At 48.4% G+C, this 12,308-nt stretch overlaps 1 protein-coding gene across 1 annotated transcript in view; it reads right to left on the bottom strand.

Moving 5' to 3' along the window:
- The window catches only part of LOC134523242 (uncharacterized), a 32,238-nt gene extending 27,826 nt beyond the window's left edge, over nucleotides 1-4,412 (bottom strand). Inside the window, exons 1-2 of the mRNA XM_063351939.1 lie at nucleotides 3,464-4,412; nucleotides 646-1,739 (exon numbers count right to left, since the gene is read on the bottom strand). Coding sequence (XP_063208009.1) covers nucleotides 646-654 — 9 coding nt within the window. The 5' untranslated portion in view covers nucleotides 655-1,739; nucleotides 3,464-4,412. The remainder of the gene's footprint in view (nucleotides 1-645; nucleotides 1,740-3,463) is intronic.
- Nucleotides 4,413-12,308: the final 7,896 nt, after the last annotated feature.

Genomic DNA, 12,308 nt, shown 5'->3' with positions numbered 1-12,308 from the left:
GGCTTTCGGTTACAGAAATATCTAAGCGCAGCCCAAAGCACTTAGGGATCATGAGTCACCTCTCGGTGTCACAAACTGGGCTTTAAAATCTTGTTATTTCTTTTAAATAAATAAGTCCCTGGGTGTATTGTTCGTTCTTGTAATTTGCCTTCAGATGGCAGAGCCTTTCGGCGATCACAAGGTTACGCTTTCCTTTGCTGCCCCCAGCATTAAACGCATGCTCTTTTTCTCGCTTTTATTTGTGAATGGAAGTTTCAGGTCTCACTTAGTCACATCATCTCCAAAGCAGGAGCTTTCGGGAGTCTGTCAACCCCGAGGAGACTCACAGGAGGGTCAGGAGGAGCAGTGTTGCCACCTAGGGACCTTCCGCGAGCTCTGGAAATCAGAGTTTTCTCCAAGACGGGATGCTCTGATGCCATTTCACTGGGGGAAGTGGCAGTTTTCCTGCTCGCTGGAGGTTTGGAGATGGTCTTTTTGGCTTGGCTTTTGTTTTCCTGCAAAATTATTAGCCCTCGTGGCTCAGGAATGTGTGCCAGCCAGAAATCCTGCCCCGCAGCCACCAGCTGCCCCATAAACATCGTCACCCAGCCCCTCCGCCCCGGGAATACATCCGTCCTGAGGTGCGCCTCTACACCTGTTACTTACCCATTCCATTTTTCGTGTTCAGCCGTAGGAGTTTTCCAGCAGACAAAAACTGCAGGAGGATTTGCTGCTCCCACCCCGGCAGGAAGATCTACACACGAGCGAATGATTTGTAACGAATACAGCGCAAGATAGATGGAGCTGCTTCTCTTGTTCACAAATTATTCACAGGCTACGGGCTTGAAGAGGAGAACTTTTTCCCTTGCTTTGTAAAACACATACACATGCATTTTTTTATTATTATTTATGACTACTTTCACTGTAAAAAACACTCCTGAGAGCACCCTTTTGCAGAATTATTGCAGCTCACAGGTGGTTTAGTTGGTAATCTCGAGAGAGGACAGGTTTGGGTTTTTTTTTTTTCCCCCTTTCTTCTTTTTTTTTAGTCGTTGCCTTGACCAGTGAGACTTTTGTCACGGGTTTGAGCCTCTGGGCATTACAGGGTGATAAAACCTAAGTTTCTGGCCTGCACTTTTCTCCCCAGCCTGCTCAAGGGAGCGTATCGCAGCAGCGGCTCCTGGGTTTTGCCAGGAGAGCTCAGGCCTTAAATCAAGCTCCAGGGCAAACGCTCCCGAGCGAGGGTCTGCGACGTCATTCTGCAAGCGTTGCCCAGCCTGGCGAAAAAAGTGCTGTTTCCAGATCCAGGAAGGTTTCTGGCAAGAAGGGAGGTTTCTACAGCCTCAGGTGCCACCACGGGAGGAAGCGGTGGGAGATGGACACGTAAATAGAAACAGGGACCCCCGACACCCTGAAGGGCTCAGAAAGATGTTTCTAGGTAGGACCTTTGGAGTTCTGCTTATATTCCATATTTCCCATATTGAGGGACTCGTTTTCTTTTTCCGGATAAGACTTAACTTCTCCCCACTTCCCTAGCTAGAATTAAAATGCATCTCCGTGTCCTCGGCAATGCTGCGAGGGGGGCAGGTCCTCCATCCAGCTGTGCTACCGTCGCGTGCGACGTGGAGTTTCCCTCCCGGGCCAGCCGGGCGAGCCGAGCAGCTCCGAACCTCGCCCTCGTGGCAGCCGCAGCCTGGGGATGTCCCGCAGCCCTACGAAACGGCCATTGCTCCGGTCTGCCTAATAAACTCTAACAGTTCCTTAAAAACAAACAAAAAAGATAAATAAGTCTATTTTTGCCCTGAAGATCCGGCCGCTGCTAGGTGCTAACTAGGTCACTCTTCAAATCCCTGTCTTCACGGCGGGCGTGCTGCAGACGTGAGCACGTGTGGCTGCGTTGCACATCGATTCGTGCAAATCATGTAACATACGCAAAACTCATCGGCCCGTGAGCTCAGCAAATACACAACCGGTGCGCGAAGCCATTACTGGTAGGAGCAGATGGGTTGCTTGCTTAAATAAATGCATTTGCAAACTTGCAAACTCCTCCAGGTCCTGCTTTCAAAACCACCCGTTTGTTTATAGAGCGTGGCGTAGCCCGGCTCCTGCGCCCTCCGCTCGCCCAACCTTCCCTGGAGGGCAGGTGCTTGCGTTTTTGCATAAGGAAAATCTGAAGGTGAATACATTTTTGCAAACATAACTAAAAAAAAAAAAAAATAAATATAAATACCTCTTTCGATTTGTAACGTATGAGTAAAGCATTGTTTACATTCGTGCACTGCTAATTGGAAGCATCCATAACACGAATACGTCAGCCTGAGGCAGAGCAAAATAGACACAGAATAAAAATATCTACAGTGACCTGGTCCTGCAAACGCTGAGTAACTTTATGCTCTGGAGCAGAAGTGCCTTGAACAAAATAAAGCAGCATTGCTTCTGGGGCTGCGCACAGCGGGTGGCTGGAGTTAGCAAGGGCACGGGAGGGAAATAAAAAGCTACATTTTCCCTTATTCTGCTGTTGCCTCCTCAGCTGACAGAAAAAGTCAACGGGCTGGGGAAAAGCGCGTTTGTTTGCTTTGCGGCTGCTTGGGTGGGTGTTGCTCGTTCCCCTGCGGGAGCCCATTTCCAGCCAGCCCAGTCCTCCGTCCCAGCGCTCGCACAGCCCTGCAACCTGCCAGAGACCTTCTGCGGGACAGGAGGAGGAGGAGGAGGAGGAGGAGGAGGAGGAGAACATGCTCACGTGGCTCATCAGCTGCCTGCGCAAAAGCAAGCTGGTGGTTTCAGCCCCGTTCCCAGAGCACAATCGCCGAGAGCAGAGACACGGCGGGCTCTCAATGGCCACCTTTGTTGGCAGCCACGGGCAGGAGCGCGCAGGCTGCTGACGTGGCACCAGGCCGTGTCACCTTGCCCTGTCCCCTGCTGCGGCCGCACCGGGAGGCTGGACGCGGGGAGAGCCCTTCGGCTACAAGCGGGGGCTCAGACCACCTTCCTTCCTAATCGTTATGTTCACTTTCACGTCTTAAAATGAAAGAGAAAAGAGCACAAAGAGCAGAGCCCAGGGAGGAGGTGGAGGCATTTCCCCTTCAATAGGTCCTTCCTCTTTCTTCAGTTCCTTATTTCCCCCCCTTCCAGTTTCTTCCCCTACCTGTCGAGACACGGTTACCGCGACACGATGGCGGAAAAGCTGCAATTTTAATACGTGAAGCTGGTATAATTTTAAATAACTGCTTTAAACCAAAACCAAAACCAACCCAGAGGAAGAAAGCGTTTCCTCCCTCCCCCCCCCAACTCCTCTGCCACCCGCAGCACCCGGTGACACCGACCGCCCCGCTCCACCGGGCAGACACCCGCCCGCCCCGGCAAAAGCCAATGTTTACATTTGTCACATATATTTTTAGAGCATCCTAGACCCAGCCGTGCCTCAACCCAGCCCCGTGGGCCAATTGCCATGTCGAAAGGCTCCCCTCAGCAAACGTTACTTCACCGCTGGGACGATGGAGGGAAGAAAAAAAAATGCCCAAGTGAGTCCCGGCAGGAGCCGGCTGCAGGGTCCCCGCTTCACCAGTCCGTCAGGTTCTTCCAGTTCGCCAGGACAAAGTGCGCAGCGAAGGCATTTGCTCTGCAAGTGGCCTCCCAGAACCTGACCTCTGCAAGGGCAAACGACGCTTACAGCGGCAAAGCGCCCGGCACAGACCCTCTGCCTGGGCCGGCCGCACCGCGGGCGGGCATCAGCATAAACCCGCTGGGTTTTGGTGGGCTTTTGGGGACTGCTTCTGGGAGGACTTCAAAGAGTTACAATGGGTAATGACCAGTTTACAATTTTCCTTCTTTTTGTCTCAACTGGCTCATCCCCATGCTGCTCGGATGCTGTTGAGTGTTACACACCAATTAACGCGTCTGTTGTGGGCACCACACGGCCCGGGTCATCTCCCGCAGAAAGGATTTGTGCCCCTGTCTATGTTAAGCGACAGTCGCTGCCATTTCATCCCGCTCGACATCAGCTCCCTTGAAAACATCCCCAAAAAGCAGCTGTCCCCAGTTTACGCACACCCCAATCACGCAGAGGATCCTGAATGGACGGAAAGCAAATACCACTTTCTCTTTTCCCGTGCTGTGGGAGGGATCGCGCACTTCACAGGAGAACAAGGGCCACCTTTGTGGTGCCAAAGTCCACAGCTCACCTCGTCCCTGGCTCCTCCACCTCTCCTCTGACCCGTCCCCACCTCGAGGACGGGGACAGCGATGCCACATGGGGCTTTTCTGAGGATAGAAGTCTGTTGATGACTGGGCGGTGCTTTACAACAGCAGCGACGTTGTACCCCCGGGGTCTCCCAGGGCTCTCAAGCGAGAAGGAAACCTCACGGCTCCTCTGCAAGGCACAGAAACAGGGCTGCACCTTGTGCTGACGGGGAATGGAGGCCCACCAAAATGGGAACCGCTGCTGGAAGCCAAGGAGCAGGCGAGCACAGTGAGCAGGTCATATCCTTTCATTCCTGGCTCTCCACAGCATGATTTATCAAGTGGTTACAAAAAAAAAAAAAACCCCAAGTAAAGAAAGAAATAACTGGGTAGAGGTTATACAGCCTGGGCTCCCCTTTGTCTTTCATCCTGCCCAGATAAATGCCATTATGGGAAAGGCTGGAGATCAGACACAGCCCTCGAGTTCAGGAGCTCCAACGGGGAGTGGAAGAAAAGGCTCTGGATGAAGATAACTGCAGCAGTCACGTGACTAATCCCAACATCTACGGACATCTTCACCTCTGCCTGTAAGAGCTATGTGATCCTAAGCATCCTTAAGGAAAACAACTCCACTCTGGCTAGCAGGTGACGAACTGCTTGCAAATAACACAGATACCTTTTTAGATATGACAAAAGACCAAAATATCCAAGATGATGGTGCCCCACAGAAGCGGCTCGAAGCCGGGGCACTTGAGCACAGATAGCTCTTTCCGAAAAGCAACCGGGAACCGGACGACGCGAGACCTGGCCATAGCATTCCCAGCCAGAATGGGCCTTTTGTTCCAGCAAATGCAAAGGTCGTGACTGGGAACGGGCCAGTTGCCGCCCCGCAGCAATGCCCTCGGCAGCAGGGTCGGGCTGGCCAACCTCAGATCTCTCTGGAAAACAGGCAAAGCCAAAATCGTAGCTCTAAGCACTCTGACTTTTGTAGAGAGTCATCTCAAAGCCAGTCTCACAGATGACCCCTGTTCTCCACTTACATATCATTCATTTCTAATTTCGTCAGGCAGACATTTAGGAGTGGAGTCTGTGCAGGCATCCAAAAAGCCAAACTCATTGGAGACCTCAGAGCAAAATGTATTTTAAAATGCATTATTACCCACAGAGCATATATAGAGAGGAAAAGTTTCAGTGACTGTAAAAGGCAAAAAATCCGCCCTGCCCAGTTCAGGTTTCCCTGCCCCCAGTTACCTCTGCTGTAGGTGAACAGGGTCATCATCCTCCTCTCCGTCCATCCTCCTCCTCCTCCTCGCCTCGGTGGGCATGGGGGTACACCGACTGCTTCAACAGCAGCGGCGGCCGCGGCCATCAGCCTGGGAAGGGCTTCGGGATGCTGCAGGAGGGAAAGGGATAAAGTATATGATATTAGTACAGCAGGACTGTTTACAAGATTTAAGAGTCCCCCGTTGCCATTGACAATTAACTATAGACTAGCAGAGGAACATCGTTCTCTACCATAATTATGTGTATTTTTAGATAAACATGTTCCACAAATGCTTTGTAAAGGAAGCTTCTTTGCCTAAAGCATCTCCTTCTTCTATAGCCTCCAGTGGTACAGCGTAAACCGTGTCACTAATAACAATTGTTCCTGCATTTGTTTCTTGAACACAGATCACAAAATACACAGTTTATCTGGGAGTGTCTGTATACTCTTCTATTTCTGTCCTTCTTATTCAACCCTGTAGAGTAAAACAGGCAGCAGTGAGTCCGGAGAGGGACACAGCCCTGCCCTGAAGAGATTACAGTCTCCATCAGATAATACGCTGCAAATTATACATGGTGAGGCACAGACCTCGGCACGGGAAGAACACTTGGTTTGGGAAAGAAACTAAGAAACGCAAGTTTTAAGGAAGACCTTGAAGGAAAAGAGAAGAAAAATAGAGAGGGGGAACCTAGGAATTTCAAAGAATAAAGGAGGTGAGAGTTTGTACAGCAACACATTTAAAAAAGGACTGATACGTAGAGATGAGATCCGGACCCTACGTTTAACCGATCTTCTGCTGTCTGACTTCGGGCAGGGCAGCTGCTCCAAATACCGAATTCTTAAAACCAGACACCGAGACTTCAGAGACACTGAGAAAAAACAACCTTACCGACCTCCGAAAGTTCATCGCCCCCAAACGCATGCCATCTACTGAGGTGATCCTCACGTCAACCTTGCCGACAGCTCTCTGGTGTCACCATCACCTTCGCTCACCTCCCACCAGCCACTGCCACATGGCATGCGCGGGGACAGCAAGGCGATCCCAGGCAAGGTGGGACAGATGGCTTGTAGACCCAGCAGCTCCACCACGTGATGCCTACGCTTCCCTCCTATTAATTGGGCCAGTAGAGCACCTCCCATAGTAGCTCACCAAGGCTATGCCTTCGTTTGTAGGCTCAGCCGGGCAAGAACGAGCCCGGCAGATGCGTCGTAGCGGGGACAGTGCGAGACGTAAGTGAGGCAAGGGCAGGGAGAGGGGACACCCTTTATTAGGTCAGCTGCTGTACTTGGAAAAACTAGACACGCTTTCAGGCGCATAAGGCTTCCTCGGGTCTGAAATAGAAGCAATAACCTTAGAGCTAAATACAGGTTGAGAATAATTGTTCTGAGTTAAACTTCATTATATTAATGAATTAGGCAATTTGAGGGAAAGGGTGATTGGTTCCTGTTGATCAAAGGGAGGATAGTAGCCAAAGGACAGCTGATAATGTCATTTATGGCACAAAGAGAGGGCGAGAGAGACAGCAATAATTATTGCCTAGGGATGGCCGGTGGTAGCAAAAATTATAATGTAATACGCAATCAATATCTGAGTGATTTTTATATCCTAGAGTCAGGAATTTTAGTAGTCGGATTGTCTTTTGAAGCAGTTTTGGAGACCTTCCTTGAAGGTCGGGAGTGAGAGGTCAGAGATGCAGCGGTTGATCTCTTACCGAGGGTTTCTGTCCTTTATCAGTTTGTACAAGTTAATTCGAGTTGGTTGCCGGCAGTTGTTGCCGCCAGACTGTCGGATCTGTGATCAAACCACACAGGCAGGAGGGCGGTGGTAGGTCTGGGTCCTCCCGTATCACTTAGACATCTGATTCCATTAAGCAGCCGTGGTTAATTGCCAAAACTTCTCAGTTCATCGCTATCCCTTAGATATTTTGTTTCCTGTGAAGTGCCAGTCCCAGGGAACCTGTGATTTCCTAAGGACCCAAATGCTCACATAAAAATTAAGTTCATAGAGGACTCATAGAGAGAAGTTCGAACATTCTGAAATCTATTTAACTCTATACCCAGAAGATAAATGAACACGGTGCGAGGTTGATTATTAGTTAAGATTACCTCATAATTTCTAAAATATTCTTGGAGGCCGGAACCACAATTTCTTGAGTGGTTTGGCAATACTGAAGGACTGTCTTTAAGGACAGCACTAACAGTCTAGAAGGCACAAATGGGGAATATCATTACGCATTACTTAAAAATGAAGTACCGACTGTTCTCAAGTAAAAGAGGGTCTATGGCTCGAAGCAGTTAATAAATATGAGATTCACAAATACCTGCAAAGTCAGTAATTGCCGCAGGCATTAACACTTTCGGCAGCAGTCAGGAATTTTTCACTCTTCCCATTAAATTGCCAAACGGCGGTGCTGCTCGTACCTGACTAACCCCGAGAGACGGACAGAGAACCCACTGGCTTCAAAAATACGTTGCGGTTATCTACGACATCTGAGACTCAGCAGGGAGTTAAAAGGCTCAAATTTGGGCTTAAAACCACCGAAACTACTCTTGACAGGGCTGAAGCGATCTGTTGAAGGCTGGGCAGACAGTTCATAGCACAGCTGGCGGCAGAAGCCTGCAGCCCTCTCTCTGTGCTGGCGCGCAGGGTGCTAAACCTTATGGTCTAACGAAAATCAAAGGGGAATTTGTTTTAGCTCGTAAAATCTGTATGCAAGTCTAATTTTGACCAGCAGCAACTTCAGCGAGTAGGCTGGTGTAAAATTTTCACATGATTTGTACTGGAGGAATATATACTTCCATATCTATAGAAACACCCACAGAAATTCTTTTAGAGAATCACAATAGTCAGTATGTGAGATCTCACTGCTCCGACGGTGGGTGAATCAGACTCTATATACCATGGACAATGAGAATCAAGTGCTTCACTTTTATATGCATGCCTTATTCCAAAATGCAAAGGTCACCTAATACACCTTAAGTGAACTGTACAACGGAGGAGACTCTCAAAGGCCACCGAGACTAAAGGCAGTAGACGGAGGGAATGGCAGGTCAACCTCAGAAGATGCTCCTGTGGCACACAGCAACTGGATGAAGTTCCTTATTGACCGCAAAAACACAGCAACAGCCAGCTGACGTCTGACACTTGCTAACAGGGAATTTCAATGGAGACAGAGGAGGAAACCAACACAGAAAAGGGCAATGACTTGCCCAGAGCCAGATCTGGAACGTGGGGTGCCTGAGTTGTCATCTGTTATACCATGTTCATCACTAACCTGCCACCTCCCATTTCCATCAACGGGACTAAAAACTCCCAGGCTGTTGCGTTACTGGACGAGGCTGCCCAAGCAGCAAATCCATGAGACTGTGAGCATCTAATACAATCCTTAACTGTATTCTGACATTCAGTAGTTCTTCACACTATGCCTTTAGAGAGAAAGTCAAGTAAGCCGCAGCCCATCAAGGGGTGGAGGGAGAGGGCACCTTTCGGCAGCCAGAGCCTGGCGTGCCCAGCTCTGCCGTGGCACAGCAGCTCCTGGCGTGGAGCAAATTCAGAGATGAGGTCAGAGAGAAGTGGAAAGGGGTGAAAAGAAGAGTGGCGTCAAAGCCCATCGCAGCAGAGCAAGTAGCGAGAGACGGCGAACAAAGGGAGCACGCACAAGCTGGTCCTTCTGAGGATGCTGTGGGAGAGGCAGAAAAGACGAAGGAAGGGGTTATGGGCGTAGCAGGGAATGGATATATTCTGCCAAGGAAAAAGAGGGTGGTTTTCCAGGTCTGGTTTTAGTTACATTAGCCTGCCCTGTTGGTACAACCTTCTCAAAGCAGCTCGCAGGGGCACTAAACAATAATTAAGGCACTACATTCCCAGCGCTCTGTTTTGTTTCATGCTACGGGCAGTGTTGAAGCCAAGGGGAAACGGGAACGAGTGCAACGAGCTCCATGAGGGCACGGAGACGACAGCCTGTTTAAATGTAATGGTGTCCCAGCTCTCAGAGGAGGAGAGAATCTCTGGTTTCAGGCCTCTGAAGCACTAAATTACCCAATGAAAACTACAGCAAGTTCCACCAAAAGTGCAGCCGTCAATACTACAGATTGTTTTGAGCAAACAAAAGTTGACAGAATAAAGGACGGGGGTTGAGGGATGTCTGTGCTGTACGCCAAGGTTTTTCTAAAAATATTTTACACCTGCTATTTGTTCCGCACACTGATCATATTTTGCCTATGAGGTAGAGAACTCGCAGTGCCAAAGGGAATGTGGTTTATGTTCCCGAGTCTTAATGCTTTTTCCCTTCTGTAAGGCAAAACTCCTTACTACCGTCACTAAAATAAAGCCAAGAGGACAAAAGTCACACGCGCACTGCCACGGTAACAGTTTAACCGTTCCTCTCGCTGATCTTTGGAAACAATCCCTTCAGCAGGATTTTACAGCTCTGGCACTTCGATTTAGCTCTGGCACTTCGATTTAGCAAACTTTTTATGCAGCTCATGAGAGGAATGCAGCCAACTCTGTACACTCAATTTAAATCAACTTGCTGATGATATAAAAAAGAGTGCTGAACCACCGGTTTGCTTCATCTGCTCCAAAACTACCAACACAAACTCGGAGGTATTTATTCCTGAAACGTTAATAGAACAGTCTGGGGCGTCAGATCAGTAAATGAGCTCTGGTTTGATCCCATGCTGGCCCAAAGAGCTGATTTAACAACTAGTTGTTTGGTTACTTGATATTTCAGAAATGCAACTGGGCTGTTTGCTGCTAACGGGGCAGGGATACGGCGGGACACGGGGTGCTGGGTCATCATCTGCTGCCGCTGTCTGCACAAGCAATGTTAATAGCTTTCTAATGTTGCACGGAGAAGGGTGGATGGATCTTTTGGTGGCTTACACCCTGGTCTCAATTGGTATAAATGATGATAGCTTAGCTGGAGTTAAAAGAATGACAAAACTTGTACTCACCGAGACAGCAGTGCCCGTCCAGCCTGTGCCCTCTGGATCCCCGTCGGCAGCAGGAGCCTTTGCCAGCAGGACACAGCGACGGAGAACTACGTATTGTCAACTCCACCTGCGAGCCGGCTCTCCTTTGCAGAAATAATCACATCAGTTTAAATTTGGTGACCGCTACTAGACTTCCGATTAAGAGTAAGGTCAGCTGCCTACCCACAGAACAAATGCAGCAGAGACCACAGCTGCCCGTTGAACCCCCTCCGCCCTGCCCGGCCACGATGCCCCCGCATTCCGTTTCACAGATCCCAGATTATGATCTTAAAAAGTTATCACATTGTGCTGAACTGAGCAAGCCATACAGCTGAAAGTGCGCTGAACTTGTGCCTGGGTGGGGACTTGGAGTGAAGAGACAGGATGCACTAAGCAGCATTGAGGGGGGACACATATTTAAGGTTGTACCCTTTTCTTCACTGTAAATTAAAGACACCTTCCGGGGTTTAACTTACACTGGCAATTTTAAGGAAGTAAACTGCATGTTCACACGAGAAAATACAAAAGAACTTGCACAACTGAGCAAATGCTTCCTTTCCCCCCCGCCTTCACTCCTTTTTAGGTCCCCGCTCTCGAAGCAAACGCCCTTACCTGGCAGCAGGCTCGAGAGCACAATGCTGGCTGCGTGCAAGTTAAACCAGAGACTGACTTGGCACTCACTTGGAACAGAATGTTGCAATGTAAATGTTTGATCTAACAAATTCAGCACCAAACTTTAGCAAAAGATAAATAAATGGGTGAAGTAGACTGAAGAGAAAGCACACATCTTTAATTTCTATAAAGAGAAAACATTCAAAGTCTTCCGATTTGCATTCTCTGAGAAAACTAGCAGCTCTCTCTACAGATTGTCTCCTTGCAAAACACCATCAACAACCCAGGGAGAACAAATCTCTGCTTATTAAAATCTTTGTATTAAAAGGTGCTGCAAAAAACCACCTTGTTTCCAGAGATTCCTCCTTGCTGCAAACCACCGCCCTTCACACGCGGAGCTGGAAGTGAACAAATCAGCATGGGAAGAGGATAAGCTCGATGACCTTTAAGACAAATAACCTCAGTTTAAATCACAGGAATAGCAATATGACAGAACACGCAGAATCATCTCTGCCGTCAGAGGTGCTCAACCTCCTAGGCAGTTTAGGTATTACTATTATATTGTAAATACTAAAATTGTAGTAAGTCTTAAAGTCTAGGCACACAAATAGAAACAATACACAGAGCTAACATTCTCAACTTTTCAGTAATTCATCCAATATTTTTTTTCTTATTCTTTTTTAAAGCAAAACCATCCACTTAAAATTAGACACCAAACTTTTAAGTACAGTTCTGTCTACTGATGTGCCCTTAGTGGAAAGATAAACCAGATGGCAAACTCAATAAAAAGGAGCCAATTAAATACAGACAGACGAATGCCTAAAAAAACATTCGCTCCATTATTGCTTTTCAATTGGTTGCCATGGCATTAGAAATCGATAGCATCGTCAGCCTCCATCTCCCCCACATCCATTTCTTCGCAGCCTGACCAAAAGCAAAGATCTCACGCTTGGTGTAGAAAAACACCCTCTTCCTTGCAGCACTAGGCTTTTCCCACCAAAACTCTGCTTGCAGCAAACCGGGGGTAAAATCAAGTGCATCAAGTAGGAAGAGAGTCTCAAAATCCAGTTTCGGAATACTAAAATTCAGATAATTTTAATCCTGTTCCACTCCTGCAGCTCACAATTCATCATCATGAGCCAAAGGATGACCCACTTGGCGTGTTGTCATCTCTTTGTACAACTGGAACCGCCATGGAAAATAAGTTGATGTTTGTTAGATTTACAGATTAAAGTTTCTCTTTCCCTTGACAATGTCCACTAGCAAGGAGCACTATTTGCCGAACAGACGGAAAAGAGTA

Source organism: Chroicocephalus ridibundus, chromosome 14, assembly GCF_963924245.1.
Source record: "Chroicocephalus ridibundus chromosome 14, bChrRid1.1, whole genome shotgun sequence".
Classification (NCBI taxonomy): Eukaryota; Metazoa; Chordata; class Aves; order Charadriiformes; family Laridae; genus Chroicocephalus; species Chroicocephalus ridibundus.
The sequence above is the reverse complement of the archived record's forward strand: the minus strand, read 5'-3'. Positions and strand labels throughout refer to the sequence as shown.